We start from the raw sequence: 24,237 nt of genomic DNA, 5'->3' as shown, positions 1-24,237 counted from the left end.
CAAGCAGGTCTCCTTCCCTGCAGTTTGCAGGGTGGTTCGGGGAACGCGAGAGCAAACCGCGGCGAAGCTGGTCTCCTTTCCCGGTTTGCTCTCGTGTTCCCCTAACAAGCAGGTCTCCTTCCCTACGGTTTGCAGGGTGGTTCGGGGAACGCGAGAGCAAACCGCGGCGAAGCTGGTCTCCTTTCCCGGTTTGCTCTCTCGTTCCCCGAACCCCCGAGCAAGCAGGTCTCCTTCCCTGCGGTTTGCAGGGTGGTTCGGGGAACGCGAGAGCAAACCGGGAAAGGAGACCAGCTTCGCCGCGGTTTGCTCTCGCGTTCCCCGTACCACCCTGCAAACCGCAGGGAAGGAGACCTGCTTGCTCGGGGGTTCGGGGAACGCGAGAGCAAACCGGGAAAGGAGACCAGCTTCGCCGCGGTTTGCTCTCGCGTTCCCCGAACCACCCTGCAAACCGCAGGGAAGGAGACCTGCTTGCTCGGGGAACGCGAGAGCAAACCGCGGCGAAGCTGGTCTCCTTTCCCGGTTTGCTCTCGCGTTCCCCGAACCCCCCTTGAAGCCGCCCAACAGCGCTGCAGTGTGGCCACATCTAACACCACTTGCAGCGCTGGTTGCTGTAAGTGTGGCCACTCTGCAGCGCTGGCCCTATACAGCTGTACTAATACAGCTGTAACAACCAGCGCTGCAAAATTTTAGATGTAGACATGGCCTAGGTCTGTAGTGTAGACCTGTCATAACAAATGGAGTCCCCAAACATAGGGGGAGAGAGTAAGATAGAAGCCTGAGAGAGGGTTATCTGAAAAGCAGTGAGTCTGAGATTATCTGGAATAAGAGCTGGTAACAGTCTCCATTCAAGCAGTGCAATTTGAGGCATTTTGTGAAGACAGCCAATGCTATTTTCATGGTGATTCACATATAAAGCAGAAGAGATAATGATAAAGAACTTGCCTTTTAATAGTGTCTGCGTCAAGGTAGAAAGGTGTCACAACAGCTCCAAAGCATGCCTTGCCCTGCCCATCATAACGATGATCAGGAGAAGGGATAGAAAGGTAGCTACGGCTGTGGTGCAAGTTAATTAAGGGGAAAGTTGTCTTTCCTTTTCCAGTTGGCTAAGAAGCTGGAACTACCTCTGGCAGTTGGGGCCCATGGTTGTGAGCAGCTTGTTTTTGTTTGGAATCCTTTGTTTATGAATCAATAAGAGAAAGTCCATGGAAAGGAATTGAAACTGCTGCTGGTGAGCGTGTTGTTCAGCTTCCCTCACTTGTGGTTCTGCCCACCAGCCGACAGCGACTGTCATGCAAACAGAGCTCAAAGCTGCTTAAAACCTTATTACCAAATGAGATGTACTAATCATATGCTGCTGCTTAAGCAGTTTGCTAGTCAGCCTCACCTCACTTTCATCCAAAGAAGGTGGGGAGATTTGGTCCTGATTGTAGAGAAGGACTCGAGGAATCACTTTACCTTCTAGTGTGATATAGTAATGTCTAGAGTGAAAAGTAGTAAGTGTTTGAAAACACACAGTAACAGCACCCAGCAGTTAAGGACACAGAGTGAAGAATGCCATATCCAACTGAAATTACAAGGGATTGGAACTGGGCAGAATGTCAGTACCACATAGGAATTTGGCCAAGATACCAGGGTTGACATTCCTACAAATACCAAAAGGGAGAGGGGATCTTTAATGGCAACTCACCAAAAGACAGCGTCTCAACTCCTCTCCCCGTGCCATGGCATTGCCATGATTGAGTTCCCACTCAGCGGCAAAAGTGTTGTCTGCCGAATTGCCAGCGCAACTTCCTGTAGTGCCTGGGTTTTCCAGACAGGTTTCCTATTCAAGTATCATTCTGGCCTGAAGAGCTCATTAGAGCTAATCAGATCACAGCCTGACGTGGTATGGTTGCACATAGTAGTGATGCTTTGCTTAACTCTGCAGCTGTACGTAGCCTTGAAATGTAATTTGGATTTAGAAAGGATATTTAAAAATAACTTGGAGAAAATATCAAGAATGACAATAAAATATGTGGATGGGAGGATAAGATATATGAGAAAAGAGTAGAATCATGGGGAGATATGATCATTAGGGTAAGAGTATGAAGGAAGATAAGCATCCTACCATCTGATAAGGAGCAATGGCCACAGGTTAAGGGAATCCGAAATATGTTTGTTACAGCAGAACAGTGTAATGGACTCTCAAGGGAGGGAGGGAGACTCTCTCAGCCAATATGGGACTAGGTAAATCATTTGTGAGACTGATAGTAAGTAAATCTACAAAATACAGAATATCTGGTTGGATGAACCAAGCAGACTTTTCTTTCACTTCTATCATTGGTTCTATCTGGATCACATGAAGGGTAAAACAGAACCAGGGGTGTCTGTCAGGTAGACGGGGCATTTCCAGTAATCAGAGAAACTTCCAATCACATTTAACTTGAATGGAAAATTTAAGGGAATTAGTCACTCTTTCTGCATATGCTTCACTGCTTTTAGCAAAGGTGCTGGTTGACTCTCAGTATCCAGGGTTGCAGAGGAGTTTGATAAAGTCTTACCAGTACAGGGGAAGACAAGAAGTGGGAGCCTTACACCTCAAGTATCACAGATTGCTAAACTGGAGACCTAGTAAGCAGGGTAACTGTAGATTGTGCTGTTTGGTAGACTGGAAGAGGTAGTTACAGAACAGTAAGGCTAGCAAAGTTACCCTATTTCAGTACAGTGAATCAGATACTGTAATTACTGTAAAAAGGGCGGAGTCATACAATCGGCTATGAAAACGTAAGTGAAAAAGTCCTTAAAATGATGCAGAAGGTAATGTCATGTTACTGTGATGTGGTAGGCAAGAAGGAATCAGCACCTGATATATATAAATTATGAAAGCAGCTTTCCTTTGATAGGAATGTAATGATGAGACAGGCAGAAGGGACCTAAGAAATCTGTGTCAGATACATTGATCCACAGACCATTGCAAGTTAAGCTCTCTTGTCTAGCTGTCCTCTCTAAATACATCAGCATGAGATATTAATATTTTGAATGTAACCCTTACAGTTGTTAATTGAGTGCCAGCTGTGTGCGCTGGGCGCTGTCCAATCATACAGACTACACAGTGCTTGTTCTAAGGGGATCGCAGTCTGAATTCCTTGGTTTAGGCTTGGTACATGGAAATGAAAGCTACATGTCCGCTTTTCTTAAGCAGTTTAGCTGTGGATCATTGAGCCCATTTAGATGTAAGTACAATTGTTAGATTATGCTCAAGGTTACTTCCTTTAGAAATATTGCTTCCAACATATTGCATTTCAACTCCAATTTAAGAGATCATTGAAATTGCATTCCAGCTTGTATTCATATGTGGCTATTAAAGACACACTGTGCCATTAGTCCGTAGCCTGCCATTGCTAGGGCTCATTTAAATTTTCAGCATATAGCTTGCCATATAGGATTCAGGAAATTGCACCTGGCAGTCTCAGCTGCTTTGGCAGCTACTTTTCCTTGTGTGCAAAGGTACAGCAATTTACACAGTCCTGCCTTCTGAACTCTGCCCTCAGTTATGCTCTCCATCTACAATGATGTCAGTGGGGCTTCACAGACGTAACTAAGGGCAGAATGTGAACTCTGGAGGGTGTTTTGAGGAATCTGAAGGATGGGTTTGTTTCAGTATAATGGAAGGTTTGATAAAGTCATAAATTGTGAAATTGTACAGCTCACGGGCTGAATGTTTTGTTACTTGTTTGCCAGCATATTGTCTTACTGCTTCACTGCTGGATTATTTAAAGCCCTTTGGTGCTGGCGTCCATTGCAGTCCCTGTGCTGATGCAGAATACTGAGTAAATGTACTTAGTAACTGTACCTCTGTGAATCAACCTCAACCAATACCTAACAAATAGATATCAAAGGACTTTTTTTTTTACCATCAAAGGAGATGATGATGATGATAGATTGGTCTACCCCTCCCCTTTTCCATACATTCTTAATCTTTATTGCAGGATGTCAGCCATGGTTTCTAGTTCATTATATTTTCTTTATGTGAATGGTGCTATATTACTATGTACAGTGCTCATATCTGCAGGGGCAAATTATCTAGTTAAAATTGAATGCAGAGACATTTTAAAATCCAAATATTGTCCTGCTGTTCAAATAAAATACCATTTCACTATCATTTCAATTGCATTTCAAGATCTTTCTTAAAAACAAGCCTTTTGAAATCTCCCAATATGGGGATAAACTGGGCTTTCCTCTTTGCCAGCCTGCTGGACTGGGGAGATGGTGCAAGGTGCATGTGTGCTGGGCGTGGGGCAGGAATAATCTGTTTCCATTCGGAAGGCTAGTGCTTTTTGTACTAGTAACATGGCCCTGTGCAATCCTGCACTCCAAGATAGCTGGGCTGGGAGAACAAGAGCCCATCTGTGCGATGCTTCTGCCAACACCAGGAAATATTATGCCTTTGAAAGACACGATGCCTTTAAGAAGCAGTGCTCCAGCAGTGTACCATCTCCTCCTGTCTCTTCAGTCAAAGCTCCTTGGCTGAGGTTTAAAGGGCCTCTGTGGAATGTGATTAATTGTGCCATAAGGAATTCAAATAATACTGTTTAAACCATCACAATCATGTTGGCTTGGTTTGCTCATGTCTGACCTCTCTCAGTGCTAAGCCTGTTGCAGTCTCTCACATTTGTTTTCTCTTTCTCCACAGAATGCAATGAACTTGCCACCCGACAAAGCCAGGTTACTTCGGCAGTATGATAATGAGAAGAAATGGGAGTTGATCTGTGATCAGGTAAAGGGGAGCCATGAGGGTTTTTAGCATTGCAGTCATTAAGGGCTTAGTAAGGGGGACACTGTCAACGACAACTTTTTCTATGGCTTTTCATTTCTTCGGCTTTATGCTCCATTATTTGTAGCATCCCTTAGAAGCTATCCAAAAATAGTTCTTTCCCATCTATTAAATAATATTTCTTTCCCATCTGATCTTACTCTGTTCTATTTGATATTTCCCTTTTTGTTGTATGACATTAACATTAATGTGGCGTAGATTTAAGGAGGGTGACCTTTCTTCACCCTTAGGCTGCTGGTTTGAATTTGACCTAGATTAGTGATGCCCCAAATTATTACTGTCTCTTGGTCTATGTAAAATGAGGGGGGTTCATTTCTTCTTGTAGAGCTTCACAAAACCACTATCACACCTCAGCGAAGCGTGAATGCTCATGGAGCTGAACTGTTCCTTTATTTCCAGTTGAAAGACTTCAGCTTAAACAGCACCATATGCCAAGAAGTGTTTGTGCACTAACTTCACTGTTTTGTCAGCACAGCCCTGAGAATAGTGTGTGATCGTTAACGTGTTGGCTCTGCAACAACAAAGGAACAGAAAAGAAAATATTTAAAGAACAAAGAAGAGAAAAATGGCAGGCCATAGATTTTGGAGCTAACACCTACATCAGATTGTAATTTACACAGTCATTGCTAATAACGCAAATCCTGATTCTGTTCAGCCTGGGGTGAAAGGGTAAGATGTACTGTAAAGATGTAAACACAGAGAAAAAGTTAGGATGTGGGCACGCAGAGTGAGAATTCAGGAGAATCTCTGATTATGTTGATGGATCATGGACAGGATAGTAAAAAGCTCTGTGGGACATCTCTCATACATCCCCCAGAGGGGTAGAATCTGTTATCTTAATCTACTGTAAGTAACTACTATTCTTAAGGATTATTGCTTAGAGCATGTCCTGTCAAAGTTTAAATAATGAATTGTGAGATTTTTTCCATGATTTTATATGGTCATTTTGCACCTGTAGAAGACTGAAGAAGAAGGAAGTAGCCATATCACATGGCTTAGAGCTTGTCATGCATTTACAGTACACAGCTGCTGCCACTTCACATAAGTTTTGAAGTCTTCAGATAAAAAGATAACAGAGCTGAGACAGACAGGTAACGACATACAACACAGGAAACATGAGCGAAAATCCCAGTAGTTAGCGGCACATTTTCATCACTCTGTTGAAAACACACTGAGTCAGATTCTCAGCCAAGATAGATCCTCTTTCCATTGATCTGATAGCGATGGCACAGAGAAGTCCTAATGAGCTGCTGCTGATTCTCTTAACGTGGGGAAAGTGGGACGGAGTCAGAATAACTGGCTTTATGCAACCCCTTCCTGGGTGCATCTCTCATACGGGGCCTGCATTGAGGTACTAGAGGCATGTAACTGAAATGCTATTTGCCACAGCTCCCTAGCTGCCCTGATATCACCTTGGGAGTGATTACCAGTCAGTGTAAATTAGAGCAGCTATGAGGCAGACGTCTATAAAGAGAGTGTAGTGTAGCATATGGTGCATGAAATACTTGTATCTGTCCACATAATTATGGCACCAGGCTAAAACACATTCTCCCATGAATAGGCTTTGTATGTAATCTATGTTTTCAATTTTAATTGAAGCAGAACATGAATTGCTGTTTTGTATTGACATCATTCATTACGCTGTGTCATTTTTCATCTTTTTAGTTAAAAAGAAAAAAGTAAATGACTTAACATAACTGCCTGGGAAGTTAACAACTTTCATTCCATACCCATCCTGTACTGGATTTGAAGTAATGCCCTGAAGGGAGAAGTCACTAGATTAGAGCAGTGTTCTCAGACTATGTGGTTTATAAGTGGTTGTGACGCATTTCCTGGTCATCTGCCTATGAGGTATTTTGAGAAACACACAGTGGGGAACAGGGTGGAGAAGTGACTCCATAAAATGAACTACTTCTTACAGATTTCAGAGTGATAGCCATGTTAGTCTGTATCAGCAAAAACGATGAGGAGTACTTGTGGCACCTTAAGAGACTAACAGATTTATTTGGGCATACGCTTTCATCCAATGAAGTGGGTTTTAGCCCACGAAAGCGTATGCCCAAATAAATGTGTTAGTCTCTAAGGGGTCACAAGTACTCCTTGTTCTTTTTTCTTCTTACAGAGTGTCTCTGATTTATGAACAACATTGGAGAACTACTAGTTTCATTCTTATTTGAAGAGGCGGATTATCTCACATCTGCCTACGCTGGGTTTCTTATATCTTCCTTTTAGGCATCTGGTACTGGACACTGCCAGAAACAGGATATTGGACTAGATGGACCTTGGTTCTGATAACAATTTCTCTGTTCCTATATTATTATAAATCTTCTGAGCCATGTAGGCCCTTCTGCTGCCACGCTAGAAGAGTCTTCCTGGCTGCTAGTTCACTGAACAAGGAGTAAAATTAAGAGTTTCTAACATTGATATCAAAGTTCCTGGGCTCATAGGGCACGAGAGAATTGCTGACAAGATGCTCATGATTCCTGAAGAGGTGGTGGGGTAAGAAGGTTTCCTGCTGCTGCATCATTTGCTTCAGCTAATTGTTTTGGAGAAGTAAGGTGTCATTAGGCCACTCAGTCTGGTTTTAATCCAGACAGTCCTGCTTTTGTAATGTTTGTCTTCCAGCCAGAACTGAGACAAAACCAGAAACAAATTTGTCTGGTATCACATGCTATAATGGATAGCACACTGCTCTGTCCCTGCCAGTGTGACCTCACATACACTTTTCATGCGATGGGAAAGTGGGGTGGCATGCTCTTCAAAATCCGGTGCTCCGGCCGGCATTATCTAGAATGCAAGGTCATGCTGGAAGGGGCATGGTCACACTGACAGAGGTATACCCTATGCCATTCCTGGAAAGTACCTGAATGTCCAATATTCCAGGAATGTGCAAGTGGCCACCTGAGTGAGGTGACATCACCCTGGGGAGATCTGGTTCTTATTGTTGATTACAAGCCTAGAGAAAAGATAGGAGGATGTTCTTGTTTCTGGACCAGAACAGTACCATCTAAGGCAGGAGAATGGTAGGAAAAGATTGACACGAGAAATAAAAAGCCCCAGTTCCTAGCTGCAAATGCTCTAGCCTTGGAGATTCCTTATTATGGAGGGTGAACAGAAGGAAGCTGGGTATCAGGAATGGTCTGAGTTAGATAACAGGGAAGGTGATGAAGTTTTTTGCATTTGGTAGGCTGCCCTAAGGCTTAGGAAATATTAGAGTTTTGCAATCCTATGGGAGAGTCAGGGCTATAGGCCTTTTCAGGTTTCTGGGCAGAGAATATTGTGAAGGGGACACAAATGTTGTGAGGATGGTGGGGAGTGTGTTACAAAGCATTTTCATGCCCCCTGATGGCTAGCTGTCGCATGACATTGCAGTCTGAGAAGGCTCACTTCCCAGCCAGGGTGTATTCTGTATTTGAAGCTGTTGGTGGTATGGGGAGTAATAGAGAAAAAGGATAAGTAGGAGGCCTACAAGGACTGCAACGGTTGGTTGAAAATCACAGGACTGCCACCAAGATTGGCTATTTTGCTGAGTCATTACTAGAACTGTGTGCTGTTTCTGTAATGAAACCCAATATCAGGAAAGTATTTAACCAAAAGGCTCCTGTTTTAAGTATTTGTGACCAACATGTTGCAGGTTCATAGAGAGATTCTCTGAGGTTCATCAACCTTTTGGAGCAAGATGGGACCTTGATTGGAGTGAGCTGGTGCCTCATTTCCAGTGAGCTTGGCTCAGTATGTAGTTGTGGGTGCAGAGCATGGTAGCTTCAGCTGAAATCAGGCCAAATTTGGTACTTCGGCTGAGCTTCACTTTAAAATTTTGGGTTGATTGTAACTTGAAACTCAAAGTGAAACTCAAGAGATTCAAATCCTTGGGGAGTAAAATCAGAAAATAGTTTTTATAAAGCCTGAAAAACCAAATCCCATTTCTCTCAGATCTAGGATGATGCCTTGACTCTGTTGAAGACAATGGTAAAACACCCTTTAACTTCAGTGGGGCCAGGATTTCATCCCTGGTTATTACCACAGGGAAATGAGAACCATTTTGGCATGTTCCTTGACTGAAGTTCATGTCTCAAAGAGAGTCCACACTCAGAAGCTGATGTCTTCACACTATGCTGCACAAAAGTAAACAAATCAGAGCAATTAAAATGCTCTAGGTGTTAAGATCTATAATCACAGAAGAACCCTGGAAGGATTTATTCCCCTTTATACTTGCATTGAACAAGCCTTACTTGTACTCTTGAAAATAAATAATCTACTTCATTTCTAAAACCAAAATTAATTATTAAGCCTTCTGTCCTGAGCTGAGGTTACTGATAAAAGATCTACAGTTCACACTCAATTATTTTCATCTTGACACTACTTTCTGGAACCCAGCCTTCCTTTTCACACCTCCTGCATCTTGGCTTCTGACCTCTGTTCAATCCCTTTTTTATGAATCTTTTAAAGGGAAATGATGTGTAACTATTCTTTCCATAAAAGCAGCAAAGAATCCTGTGGCACCTTATAGACTAACAGACGTTTTGGAGCATGAGCTTTCGTGGGTGAATACCCACTTCCTCAGATGTATTCACCCACGAAAGCTCATGCTCCAAAACGTCTGTTAGTCTATAAGGTGCCACAGGATTCTTTGCTGCTTTTACAGATCCAGACTAACACGGCTACCCTCTGATACTATTCTTTCCATGAGTCATGGCAGGTTTTGGAGATAGTGCATTATGGAATAGATAGAGAGCTTAACTGCAACATCAGCACAGATCAGTGGCTCACATTTAAAGCCCTGAACATTAGAGACTAGACTACAAGTACCCAATTATCCTTTGGCCACAGCCTGGGCATTGTTTTAAAGGAGAAATCAGTCATCGCAAGTGGCAGAATTGTTCAGACAACAGATTATTTTAAAGGGTACTTTCTGCATGTTGAGTTCAGCTCTCAGATGGATTATTGAGTTCAAAGTCTATTTTACTGATAAAGAAAAACCGAGAGACAGTTTGATTGTGGTGGAGGCTGAGGGGGTTGAGAACGGATTGTGATTTCTCTTTGACGATACATTACTGATTATTTAAAATAAGTTGCTGATAAGCCCCGAATCTCTGTTTAGCTGTTTGATCAAGGAAGAGTAGTTGAAAAATGACTACTTTTGCTGTGTATTACCATAGAGGGACATTAACTCTTTGACAGCAGTTATGGTTTCTTCACACCAAGCACTAGTATATTCAATGTCGCTTTTCTTGCAGATGCCCATTTTTAGACAGAGAAGCTCCTTTTATTGGAGACTTTACATTTACATTAAAACCAGATTATTACTATTTTCTTTTTGTACAATGGAATCATAAAACTTTTCAAAGAAACCTGTTGTGATTAAAAGATGGGTTATTCATAAGACATGGTCGTATAACATTGACCCAGTAAGCAGTACTACATTATAAAGGTGTAAGATTTCATTTATCCAAGTCATTTTGACAAAATGAAATGGATTAAAGGTCATTCTGTAAACACCAGATATTGAGTAATGAGATTAAGTGAAAGCATACACATTGGTGGAGAAGTCAGATGATTCTTATTCCACTGACATGATAGGAGGAAGTTAGCATTGTTAACTTGTTACACAGCATCTGAAGAATTCACATAGATTGGCTAGGTCCCTAACAGAAGTGCTGGTGGCTTGATGGCTCAGCAGATTGGTAAAGATGGAAACACATCCTTCCACACACATCACCTGCTGAAATCTGGCCTAGATTGTTAGTGATCAAAAGTTGTCATCATCTGACACAGGTTGATGCTGTCATTTCATTTCCCAGTGGACACACCGAAGAAAATACTATCAGCCTGGCTGCTCATCTTAATAGAGAGACCAACGACTGAAATAGAGCTGACCTCTCATTCAGATTAGAATGAGGTACATTGGTGGTGAAACTGTGCAGTATCCTTACTGCACATGTCATCTAGTACAGAGGACATCAGTAGCTAGGATAGCCAGGTGAACACCTATCATTGGCACTAAATCCATGTTCAAAATGAAAGAGAAACTGTGGCTGACAAGACTTTGGTTTAAAATTTCACTGAGCAATTTTTTCAGTCACTGAAACCAACCAGGTAAGCAACCATGGTTTGTCAAATCTTATCCGATCCTGAATGACTGTTTTACAAGGTGCAGGGCTCTGAAACTGTCAGTGTTTCTGGGTTCTGTTCTCTTTGTACTCTGTGTACTTACTTAACTTACATTAATACTAAGGTTGATACAGGTGAACAAGGGAGGACATAGGCAGAAGATGTACTGAATATTTTAGGAGGCAAAAGGATATTGGAAGTGACATGGCCTCCTGGTTTTAGATTGTCTGTTTTCCTGATTCAGGTGAATAAGAGAAGCATCAAGTTCTGCTTAGGACCCTACTGACAGGGAAAATACAGAATTCTGACATTTCCTTTTGCTACCAATATAGGTCTTACATTTTTAACTATGAGGCATAAATAACTGTTTCCAAGTATTGTGAGAGCACCCAAGACCATAGTTAAGGAAACTCTGGGAATGGTTTTATGCTTGTGGGAATTGCTGAGTTCAGATTCTCATAGGGCTATGAGTCGGTTAGTGCGGAATGGTTCATCTGCCATACTAGGATTCCCTGCAGCAACCATGCCAGGATATTGTACCAACATAGTAGCTTGAAAAACACTAGATTGAGTCAGTTTCAGAGGAACTTTGTCCAGCTGTGTCACACTGTGATCACTCCCAGGTAAATGAAATCAATTCACTGAAATGTTTTGTTCAGGCAACATTCAAATCTCCAATTAAAAATTATCCAGCAGTTCTTCACTGACAGCAGATTTACCCGTCGTTCTTTTTAAAAATCACTGCCGTTATTTTCCAGATTTTGCCTGTCTGTATTTCTGTTGCCTTCATTGCTGTATATAAAGTAGAGCAATCTTGTCACCAAGGGACCAGGTTCTAGTTCCCTCTCCCTCTTCCTACCAGCCTGTCTTAACTGGATGGAACCAAGTTCTTTCCAAGGAGTTTCTTCAAACACTGTGATAATGGGGAACCAGCATGTTCTTTTTGCTGATATATACGGAAGGTAGGATAGATCCCATTGTGATCTATTACCTTTGTTTCATCTCATTCTAAATCTCTGGGATTGCAGTAAGAGGAATTGATGATGACTATACGGCATGAAGTTACAAACTGACTTATATTTCTGCTCTTAAGTTTTGGAGAGCTGAATCTGAATTTTAAATTCTAAATATGTGTGGTAAAAAAATAAGTTCAAATAGTTTTAAACCCCTTGCCATAAAAATGTTTATTTTGGAAACAGATTTATCTTGTCAGCAACTATTGACAGCCAAAAATGGGATGTCGGGGAAGGAAATATAAAGAGAGAGCGAAAGGGTACAATGTTTTTTAACCTATCATTTGTGGTAGCTGAAGAATGTGAACGTCCTGTGAAAAGCAATGTCTCAGTGTCAGTCAGACAGCGCAGAATCCCAGAGTTCAGCCACTAGTTTTGTGTTTGTGGTCATAAGCACTAGAAACTGTTGCATAGTGCTGTGCACGTGTGCAAGAAAGAGATGGCACGTGTTCATCCCTGCATAGGGAACTGACACAATCAGTGCATCTACTGCTGCTAAATCTTTCCAAAGGGGGTGGGATTCAAGCAACGATCATCCTTCCCCCTTTTGCATCAGCTAGTGGAATTGAATCAGCACAAGAGGAACACATACTGCTCGCTATATATAGTTGCTGTAGCTTTTACTTCAACATGTGCTCTACTAGGCTCCACAGAGAATTTCTGGCTCTGTGGAGCCAGAAACCAGGTCTCTAGGGGTATATACAACTGCTCTCAATGCAGTGTCTTATTTGAAAGGTAAATAAATGCCTTAGTATTTCTTTAATAAAATATCAAATTCTGCAGAAACTGATGTGCCGTCAGTACTCCATGTTGTGATGAATCTGCATAGATACCTAGTGTAGCATCTATGTTTTTATCACTGTAATTCATTGCAAGCTCCTATCTAATTTTCTGGGGTCTTTTTCAGTCTTTTGATTCACATCTACTTACTTTATTGACAAACCAGCTTTTTACTCTTGTTATCTCTGCAGAGTCAGCATAGCTACAGAAAAATGAGCTTTATACCATTCCACCTTGTTCAGCAGCAATCAAATTGCCAGTGAAATTCTTGTTGCAGAATCTTTATTACTGGTGAAGCTGTGAAAGCCAGAAAAGAACCCAGCCTGATTTTCAGATCACAGGTTGACTTTTCAATAGAATGTTAGCAAAGATCAAATCCTCTGTGAATATGGAGTTCTGGGGGTACCACTCACTGAAACACAGGTCAATGAGATTTTCCTGTTGGGCCAGTGTGAGTGATTGTATCCCCTACAGGTTAACACCACTGAACCTCCTTACTTTTCCCCGATAGCCAGTAATGCCTTGAAATATGAGTAGTGGGCTGGTACTTTGCTACTCCATAAACCTGAGCAGTCTATGGCAGACCTCATTTTTGAGAGTCCAGTCCAAAGCACACTGAAGTTAATAATGGCTATCTTTTCACTGACTTCACACCCTTAGTGCAGATTAGTGAATTTCTACTGTACAGGACTGCAGGATATTATTTTTAGACAACAGCTTCTCAGAGTAAACCAAACTCTTTATAATCATCAGCTAACAAAGTTAAGAAAAAATATTTTCATGAGTGGACTAAAGACTATGATAAAGATATTTAAAATGAAGACAAAGCCTGAAATAAAGCCACTGGGTAAATTATATTTAATGGAGAACTCATTAGAATAGAAAAGCTCAAGATCTAAAGTTCAGAAGGTCATAAGAAAAGAGGAAAATAATATATTGGCATAACTTTTGCTCTGATATTTAATTAAATACTGTGTCTTCTCAGGCATGGCACAAAGCCAAGAATATGTCAGAGATCAGAGAATTTAAATTAATATTATCTATTAACAAGGAAGATGTCAGGTGTTCTAGTCAGTAGGGATCTGATAAACGGAGACACCTTTTCTCATCTGAATAGAAATTAATCACTTTTAGATGCTATGCAGAGATATTTTCAATCTGTTGGGGTTAACACTTGGAAAACATGTTCATTAGACTTGCATACAGATAGCATATTTCTAAGCTGTAAACCTGCAGGACAATTCTCTCCAGTAAACCCTTCACTTAGAATGGAGCAGCGTTGCTGAATTAGAGGAGTGTGATTTAGTGACCTGGGTACAAAAGCAAGAGCCAGAAGCTCCTGAGTTTTAATCTTGGCAGTGACTAATTTTGTGGGCTCGGGAAAGTCACTTATCCTTTCAGTGTCTCCATCTGTAAAATGGGAATAATAGTCCTGAAGGGAGGCTGAAATTGAATGAATAAATAAATAGCTGGCTGCGCAGTGCTTTGAAGATGTAACACTAAGAATTGAAGATGATGAAGTTGGCAAACTGCCCAAAAGCTAGGAGGTGATTGTTCAATTATACGTGACTGCCTTTCCTGGATCCTGGGAATTAACAATGCTTCTTATTCAGATGAAATTTGAAAGGTCCCTTTGAAGTGAAATGGGAGTGGTAAGTAAGGAACTAAGCCAAAATATGATAAAGTGCTGTTGTGCACAAAAATATTATTTGACAGATTGAAAATAACACTGGCTTCGCTTCTAGAACTTGCTATATTCAATTTTGCATCAATTCTATTACACTGTAGCCAGAATGGTTAGCTGTGTGTTATGTACCACTGTCCAGAAAGCAGGTAATTCCCAGATTTCCAATAATGTAAAACATTCATTTGCAGGTTGAATGAGAGGCAAAATATCAGTTAATAAAATCCTGTTGTTCTGATTAGTGTCTTGCCTTTTTCCTCTGATTTGAATTCTGGAATAATTTTAGTGGCTGCTTTCCTTTTGTAAATGCAAGAAGTACAAACCAATGCGTTATGCATTTTGAATGCTTCTTGGAGTCTCAGATAGCAAATCATATAAATCATTAATCTCTGACTATAATGTCAATTTGTGACATTAGCTTCTAATATAAAACAGCTGAATCAGGGGAAAAACAAGGTGATAGTCATAGCCAGGATGGTGTGATTTTAAAGTCTGACCTCTTGTGACCTTCTAGGGCTGGAAGCATTTTGATGGACTAGTAAAAATGTCTTCCGGGTTAGTAAACAATTCCAACCACTGATCATTGATTAGAAAGAAACATGTTTGATGCCTGCTGTTACTGATAATAACGTATTTTGTGTCTTTCAACTCAAAGAATTTAATTGTGCTTTGCACAATAAAGAGCTGTTTTTTTAAAAAATTCATTGCTGTTTTAAAGATGATTATGTCTGAAAATAATTATTGATAGACTTTAGAAAACAAATAGAAACAGACAAAAGATTGGCACCATAAACTATAATAAATTTGCTAATTAATGTCCTCTAAGTGTCTTGGTTTAGTCTCAGAAAAAATTGGCAGCTAGGAAAAGCTTGTATTAACATATAATGCCTGATTATTAAATAACTGCAAGGCAGCCAAAGAATAAAAGCTCTGCTCTTGAGAATTAGACTAAACATAGCCAACCTATATCTCCATTGAAGAACTCCCAAGAAGAGAGGGAATAAACTGTTCAAACTAATGTGGAAAAAAGCCTTGTGATGTTATTATTCTGACCCTTTCCAAGATTCAAACTGTTCATTTTCAGAAAGAATTGAATTGGATACAATCTAATTTGTACCAGTCGTCATTCTGACTTGTAAATTATCTGCTTTATTTGTAAAACTGGCCTCTAATTTTGTGCCTGCTATTTTGCTTCTTCAGTTGTACACCTCTACCCTGCTATAACGTGACCCGATATAACACAAATTCGGATATAATACGTTAAAGCAGTGCTCCGGGGGGGGCGGGGCTGCACACTTTGGTGGATCAAAGCAAGTTTGATATAACGTGGTTTCACCTATAACGCGTTAAGATTTTTTGGCTCCCGAGGACAGCGTTATGTTGAGGTAGAGATGTAGTTGCAAATGGTAACATTTGGTCATTTGGCTATGTGATTGTACATTGTTAACATTTTTTCTTGTAATTAATTGTAGACATAAGTGTAGGGACAACATTGGAGGCCAGTTTTAAAACTCAGTCTCTACAGTATCTCTAGATTTATAGCTGACCACTACTTTGACTGCCTGTGAACTGCACCTATGACTTTAGAAGTGGCACGGGCAACTGTTAAGCAGTGCACGGTGGGACAGATTCTTATTTATATTAAGGCCCCTTTACATTGCTCCGGTAAGGTAAGGGGGCGTTAGCATGAGTTGATGTGGGTGGACATTACTTTTAAATTTTTAATTACTTTTACTCTTATTTTAAGTCCCTATTGTCAGAGTTACATAAAAGGGGCCTACTGTAAATGTGATCCCACTCAGTCACACTCTGTAAAGAGCACACAAAAAATAGCGATACAGTGAATATATCCCAATTATTAGTTAACATCTTGCTGTTCAAAGTAGTTTATTTTATACATTTATTTTATTTTTCATTTTATAAAAATGTGCCCTTCATAACATCTTAGGACACAGTGTGTTCCTACTTCCATGAGGGTTTCCTCTAGTTCAGCTATATCTGTGAGATCTCTGGCCATGGCTACACTGGCGTTTTACAGCGCTGCAACTTTCTCGCTCAGGGGTGTGAAAAAAATACCCCCCTGAGCGCTGCAAGATACAGCGCTGTAAAACGTCAGTGTAAACAGTGCCGCAGCGCTGGGAGCGCGGCTCCCAGCGCTGCAAGCTAAACCCCATGAGGATGCGGAGTATGTGCAGCGCTGGGAGAGCTCCCGCGGCAGCGCTCCTGCAGCAGCACTTTGAAGTTTTGAGTGTAGCCATACCCTGAGTTTCTTTACAGTCAGTTGCTGAGGATATGTATTCTGCATGGTTCATAGCCTTATAGATGACTTCCATTAACACTAGAGGAGGCTGCATGACTAAGCCTCGGCACATCATGTGGAAACATACCCTTAACTCCTTGCATCTGTCTGCTTTAGTGCCTTTCACAACATACTGGTAGCAGCTCCAATTAGCAGCTATTTAACTACAATTAAGCAATTCCCTAGGTAATTGTATACTACACACAGAGACGGACAATTCTAACGAAGAAACATTGAAGTTTCAAATACTTAATTCCATGACACTCTACTGGCCAGTTTCAGAGCTAGTGTAAACAGGTGCAGCTCTGTTGAAGTCAGTGGAGCTGTACCTCCTTATACCAGCTCTGAATAAAACCCTTTGTCTTGGTATGTCTTTGTTCTTTAATTAAAAGAGCATGGTCAAGCATCAGAAGCTACAAATATGCCCTCTTTTCTATCACCCAAAACACATTTACTTTCCAAATATCCTGCTGATGTGGAAGAGACCCTCAGCCACTGAACAAGGTCCAAATCAGCGCAAATAGGTGATGAAGTCAGAATGCTCTGCGTTTTCTGTGCTAACACTGCAGGCTTGCTTGTGACCAAGCACCTAGATATGGAATGTGCAGCTTGTGTTAGTTTACAGGGAGGTGGGGATAAGGAAGTGCACACTCACACCTGTTCCACCTGCAAGCCTTCATTATCCATACAGAAAACCCCAAATTCAAGGTATGGCCTATTTAGGTCACCTGATCTGACAGCTGTGTTGTTAAAACCATTGCTGCCCTTGATTTGGAAGCTGAGAAGGACTTTGTTATGAAAGAAACATGCCCTCCATTGCACCTTTCAGTACCATCCTGTTGCATTAGCTTTAGAATGGGCAGTCCCATTCAGACAAAACAGGAATGCCCCAAAATATAGCCCCAAACTTCAGATCCCCTTCCATTGAGTCCTAACTCCCTCTCTACTGTCTATTTTCATCCTGATCCAGTTCCTGATTCCTCTCCTGTCACCAAGTTAAAAACATTTTAAGGCACTTTCGTTTTTGTGCCCCAGAGTGCACTGTGAACCTAGAGCCTTTGAAATTTCCTGCTATGGATGGGTTTTTAGAAGAGGTGTTCAGCTCACTCTGCCCTTGGGAAGCTAGCAGCAAGGTGACTGGAGCCAAGCACAGAGACCCAAGACCTGCTGGGTTCTCATCTATAAAGGTCTGTGTGTGTGAAGCAATAACAGTGAAAATGATGCAGGGACATGAGTGGAACAGAAGTAAGTGTTTGTGGGCCAAAGTTTGAGTAATAGAATTGGGAATAACATCAGAAGCAGGAGGATCACATGGACCCGGTAAGGAGAGATGAGTTACATGCTACTGTCATTATACAAGGCAATGGTGAGACCTCCTCTGGAATACTGTGTGCAGTTCTGGTCTCCCATGTTTAAGAAAGATGAATTCAGACTGGAACAGGTGCAGAGAAGAGTTACTAGGATGATCAGAGAAATGGAGAACTTCTTTGACAAGAGACTTAAGTAGCTTGGCTTGTTTAGCCTAACAAAACAAAGGCTGAGGGGAGATATGATTGCTCTCTATAAATACATCAGCAGGACAAACAACAGGAAGGGAGAGGAGCTATTTAAGTTAAGGGGCAATGTTGATACAAGAACAAATGAATACATACTGGCCATCAACAAGTTTAGGTTTGAAATTAGATGGAGGTTTTTAACCATCAGAGGAGCGAAGTTCTGGATCAGCCTCTCAGGGAAGTAGTGGGGACAAAAAACCCAATTGGTTTAGAGACTGAACTTGATAAATTTACTGAGGGGATGATATGATGAGGTTGCCTACAACGGAATATGACCCATCTGTGACTGCTATTAGAAGTTATCTCCAATAGCTGGAGATGAATCACTAGATGGAAAGGGCTCCGAGTTGCTACTACAGATAATTCTTTCCCAGGTGTCTGGCTGGTGGGTCTTGCCTTGCTAACATGGTCTAACTCGGGTTCTCAAACTGGGGGTCAGGACTCTTGAGGGGCTCGTGAGGTTATTACAGGGGGGGTTGCGAGCTGTCAGCCTCCATCCCCAACCCCACTTTGCCTCCAGCATTTATAATAGTGTTAAATATATTAAAAAGTGTTTTTTCATTTATAAGTGGGGTCTCACCCAGAGGCTTGGTATGTGAAAGTGGTCACCAGTCCAAAAGTCTGACACTGGTCTAACTGATCATCGTATTTGTGATTGGGAAAGAATTTTCCCCCAGGTCAGATTGGCAGAGTCCCTGGGGTTTTTTTGCTTTCCTCTGCAGTGTGGGGCATGGATTGCATGCTGGTTTGAACTGGAGTAAATGGTGGAGTCTCTGTAACTTGAAGTCATTAAATAAAAATGTGAGGACTTCAGTAACGCAGCCAGAGTTATGGGCCTATTATAGGAGTGGGTGGGTGAGGTTCTGTGGCCAATGTGAGGGGAGGTCAGACTAGATGATCATGACGGTTTCTTCTAAAACTGAAGTCTTTGAGAAATAATAATAATAAATAATCATACTGGAATCAAATGAAAATTGTTCTTTTCTTTTCAATTCTTCCATGTCTTGTCTCTCTCAGCTCCTTCTGCTCATTTAATACTGGCCACCTTTCTGCTTTTTCGCACAATCTTTCCCCATGGGTACAAGAGCCTTCCCTTCTGCAGCTTCTCCTGCTCTGAGCAGCCTTCCTGTATCTTTACCTTATCAAACCAGCTAGACAATCCTAACTTTGTGTGCCAGAGCACAAGGATCAAATAATTTGACAGTCCCTTGTGCAGGTGCCCACTAAGGAGAGCCCTGTTTCCTCCTTGTGTACCATAGAGGGGAAGTCACTGTCCAGCCCATAACCTATAAAACAGTAAAAACCCACTAGACTAAATGCAGTTATAACTCAAAACTATCCTTGAAAATGAGCACAGAGACTTAGGGCTAGATTGTTTCAGTCTACTGGCCTGGGGAACTTTTGAGAGAAGAGAGAGTCTATATGGAAGAGTTGAACTGTAGTTTAAGTGAAGCAAAAGCCAGTTTCTAGCTCAGATATTAAAATCTGAGCTAGATATTTTAAGGAATAGCCTTCCTTTGGAGGAAGTGATTAAACAAAGAGCTGGGAGAAAACTGACAGGTGCTGAGGAGCCCTCAAGTTGAACAGCCATCTGCTAGGAGTTTTTGCCAAACATAGATATTACTCTGTGTTAGAGCTGAACTGGAGGATGGATAGGTTGAGATCACAGAAGTAAATTCCAGGCAAGTAAAAGTGTGTTAGATTAGGAAGTTAAATAAATGAAAACAGGGCTACGACTCAACTATAATAAAAGTTCATAAACCAACATGAGAACTCCAAAGCAATAATTGATGACCTATAGGGAAACATTCTACATAATAGGAATAGAGGAATGACATAATAGACATTTCTGAAGCATGGTGGAATGATAAATCAATACTCTGAACCTGGCTATAGTAACTATACAGGAAGGATAGATTAAAACATGCACTACGCTTAACAGATTCCACAGAATCTAACAGAAAATAAACAGTCTGTGCGGGAAAGCCCATATAGTAGATTTATACTGATACAAAATCCAGTGCATAAAAATGAAACTATAAAGCAGCGTTTGACTACTAGCTTCCAGAACAGGAAAACAATAATATTGAAGGAGATCAAAGAGGCAATTAAGTCTAATAAACCAGTGATAATGAGTGACTTCATCTACCCACGAACAAAATGGTCAAATGTAACAGTGGGACAAGGTTCGGATTGCTTCTTGGACAGGTGGTTCTAAATCACACATGAAGAGAGGCTATTTTCATCTTACTCAAGTATAATACACAGGAGTTGATTCAAGAAAAGATTATAATTCAATCTTTAAGTGATAGGAATTCGGCTCTAATTCAGTTCAATATCTTCAGGAGAGACTTTCTTTCAGATCTATGGTTAAATTCTCTGCTGACATAGCCCCATTGAAGTCAATGGAATTGAAATTAATGGAGTTACACCAGCAGAGAATTAGGCCAGGCCTAGTGCCAGTATAGTAATGTTGGGTGTGTGATTTTGTTCATGGCATTTCTATATCAACAAAAGCTCTATTGTAGATGCAGTTATACTAGCATAAAACTACTTTGCCATATAGCCCATTGTGCTCAGAGAACTGGCATACAGTATACCAGCAAGAGCACTTTTTGCTACTACTGCATCTACACTAATAGGTTTGACAACAATAGCTACATAGGCAAACCTTTTCTAGTGCAGACCAGGCTTTGGGCTCCTACTCTTTTTGAGTAATAAAGATGAGGACTGTCTGTGATTGAGATGTTAAAAGAGAAAGTGCTGGTGGGACCTGATTATATTAGAGAGCAACAAGTTATTAGGAGTGAGTGGTATATACTCAAAACTTCTGCAGGAACTTAAGAATGAAGTGGCTTACAACTTCTGCTAACAAAAATATGTACTCTCTCATTAGAATCAGCTACAGAGGAGAGGAAGGGAACAAATGTCCACTGCAAGATTTTTTATACCTTCGTTTTTGCACCTAACATTTGGACCTGGCTGGCCAGAGATATGCAACTGGACTGGAGGGACCACTGGTCTGATCCACTGTTGGAGTTCCCCTGTTGTGCCTCCCTCTTGCACAAGTGCTCTAGCCAGGAATGTCTCAGAGAACCATCTTTAGGTACATCTGCATGGGGATGAAAGCCCTGTGGTACGTCCATGGCTGGTCTGGGTTAGCTTACTCAGGCTCGGAGAGCTTAGGCTGCAGAGCTAAAAATTGCGGTGTAGACATTGGGGTTTGGGCTGGCGCCCGAGCTCTGGGTCCCAGAGTCCCAGGGTCCGGGCTCCAGCCCAAGCCTTGAATGTCTACACCACAGTTAAACAGCCCCTCAGCCCGAGACCCCTGAGCCCGAGTTAGCTGGCATGGGCCAGCTGTGGGTTTTTAATTGCAGTGGAGGCATACCCTTTGTAGTCCCCTAGAGATAGGCCTGGTGCCGTTGCAATTCCTGGTTAAGACACTGCTTCCTGCTAGCACACCCTGGGGCACAAGTCACTGGCTCACGAGTCATGTACAGGCAGAGGAAAGCCTAAGTCCCCTTCCACACTGTAGGGCACATTTAACCAGTTGGCTATTCTCCCAAGAGATGGTTCAGGGAGCATGCTCCACTTGCACTTCAGTGAACAAGTAGAAGGCATTGAGTCTTCCTGAGCCATAAAACATTCCGTAGCTTCCCTCTCTGTGGTCCTGTGCTGGGAGGTTCAGTCAGGCCCTTAATGAGAGTTTATACAATTGTAATGGAGAAATGGAATTTTCAATGGAGAGTTATATCTGTTGGCTCTCCATCTCTTAGTCGTGCTGGGACAGAGGCTGAATCAGGTGTTAGAGGACGTGTAATTATTGCATAGCTGATCCAGGCCCTGCGCAGTTCTTTCAGCTTTTAGGTGGGCTTTAGCTACCAAACCTATGACAGTTGTAATCATAGCTGATCTTTTCAGTGGAATAATATCAATATAAAATAGAAATTCACAGAGCTGACCTGATAATGGGGATGGAAATATTGTACCTATGTAAAAGCTAGATAATCTAGTAATTGATATCAAGAGGACAGACAGATGGTTTGGACTATAAACCAGAAGGGAATAAATAGAAATGAAAAGTCTGATGTGATTGTGAATCATTGTTTTAAGGAAAACGACGGAGCTTTCAGCTCTCTTCAAGCAGAACTCTCCTCAGTTATCAATACATTCAACATTCAAACAGTGTTGGCAGATAGTAGTAGAAAAAGTTAGTTCCTATGTGTGGTAAACATATTAGTGTGCAGGATTTGTGTTGACATAGAAAGTAGCATGTGGTATTATGGACATTGTGGATTTAATGCATATTGATGTAGGATAAACAAATACTTCAATATTATGTGTAAGCATTGTAAAGTCCTGTAGACATTACAACACTGTGTAATTATGTAATCAGTCTGAAAATGAAAGGAAAACTTTTAAAAATCATTTTTCAGTCCACAGGAGGTAAGAAAGCCAACAGGGTTACAAGATATAGTCATGGTTCTTGCCCATATTAAATACTAAAGCTGGAATCTAAAGCTGTCCTTCATTCTACTGGAAATTAAGGAAAAGAACTGATAGGACATAATCACAATTAATCTGCTTCCTTCCTCCCTCCTCGGGTCATGATTTTGTGTTATTACCCAGCTCTTTGCTCAGTGAAGATGCACACACTCATTCACATACACGCTGTAAAATAAATTCTACTGAAAAAACTGATTTCTCAAGGAGAATAAGAGCACTTGCATTCTAAGGAGTGAAAGTAAAATTTCTCATGGGCGCAGATAAAAAGGTTCTTCCAAATGTCCAAGACAGTGCAGAAAATGCAAGAGAGGTCCAGGGTAGGAGTAGGGGAAGTGTAAGAAGTATAAAAAATCCCAAGTAATAGAGCCCACCAGTGCTGTACCCTGGTAGCCCTTTGATTTGTGCTCATCACACTTACATGTACTTTACAGTTAGTGTAAACACCAATGATCCTGTGCAAAGATGCCAGCATCAGACTGAAAGTATGTGAGTAGTGAGTCTCCAGAATACTCTTGACAACTATGAGGGCTGTTAACTTTAGCTGGACATCCTCTCAAAAGCCTTTTTAAAAGGAGTCAATATTAGGCAAATACTGTGTCTAACTTTTTTCAGGTACTCGCTACTTCAGCCTCTTCCCCCTATAGTTTTGTGAATGATCTATACCCTATGACAGGAGAATGTTTGCCTATGGGTGGTATTTTGTATGGTTTTAGTTTCAGTCAGTTTAGGACATCTAAACAGATTGTGGTATGAGAAGTGTCACTGTTACAGTTACTGCTCCTCTCCTGCTCCCCCTTTTGATAGGCCTTTTGTAAACACACACAAAGATGTGGTCCCTGCCCGGAAGAACTTGCAAACTAATTTATAATTTTAAAAAATCACCTATAAAGTTAACAACCCCCATTTCCCGTTTCTTGAAATACGAATAACTGTAAAAATGTGGGTTATTCCATAAAGGCAACCATCTTGGCCTGTCCATTATGTTTTTAATGTTATTCCAAATTGTAAAATGTGTGCCAGCCCGTGTGGTGACATCTTTTAAACAAACCTATACAACCATCTCTCTTATACTTAATTCTTCCAGAGCTTTCAGGCAAGTGAGGATTATCTTACAGTTTCAGATATATGCAGCTGAAATTCATAATATATAATATACAGTGAGTCACTGCTTGAATGTCTGATGATTATGTGCTCTCTGCAGGAAAGATTTCAAGTGAAGAATCCTCCACATACATATATCCAGAAATTAAAGGGCTATCTCGATCCAGCAGTAACCAGGAAGGTAAGAAGTATTCTGTGTCCTTTAGTATGCTCTCACTTCTGCACTAATAGGCAGAATTATCCTTGATTTGAGTTCCTCCCTGTGTGTGAAAGGCCTTGTAAAAATCTTGAAGTCCATGTCTCTACTACAGCGGCACAGCTATGCCATCGTAGCTGTGCTGCTGTAGTGCAGACACTTCTTACGTTGTTGGAAT

The 24,237-nt window shown here is 41.2% G+C and overlaps 1 protein-coding gene and 1 long non-coding RNA gene across 13 annotated transcripts in view; one reads left to right on the top strand and one right to left on the bottom strand.

Moving 5' to 3' along the window:
- FMNL2 (formin like 2) overlaps positions 1 to 24,237 on the top strand; it is a 277,001-nt gene that overhangs the window by 149,403 nt on the left and 103,361 nt on the right. For all 12 annotated transcript variants that reach the window (XM_030580437.1, XM_030580433.1, XM_030580445.1 and 9 more), the window contains exons 2-3: positions 4,673 to 4,756; positions 23,964 to 24,044. In XM_030580437.1, coding sequence (XP_030436297.1) covers positions 4,673 to 4,756; positions 23,964 to 24,044 — 165 coding nt within the window. The remainder of the gene's footprint in view (positions 1 to 4,672; positions 4,757 to 23,963; positions 24,045 to 24,237) is intronic.
- LOC115659782 lies at positions 2,596 to 18,446 on the bottom strand. Its single transcript, XR_004002649.1, has 3 exons — positions 18,364 to 18,446; positions 12,579 to 12,582; positions 2,596 to 2,607 (listed from the first exon to the last, which is right to left on the bottom strand). It is a non-coding gene; the product is annotated as an uncharacterized LOC115659782 (long non-coding RNA).

Source organism: Gopherus evgoodei, chromosome 11 (genome assembly GCF_007399415.2).
Source record: "Gopherus evgoodei ecotype Sinaloan lineage chromosome 11, rGopEvg1_v1.p, whole genome shotgun sequence".
NCBI lineage: Eukaryota > Metazoa > Chordata > Testudines > Testudinidae > Gopherus > Gopherus evgoodei.
The sequence above is the reverse complement of the archived record's forward strand: the minus strand, read 5'-3'. Positions and strand labels throughout refer to the sequence as shown.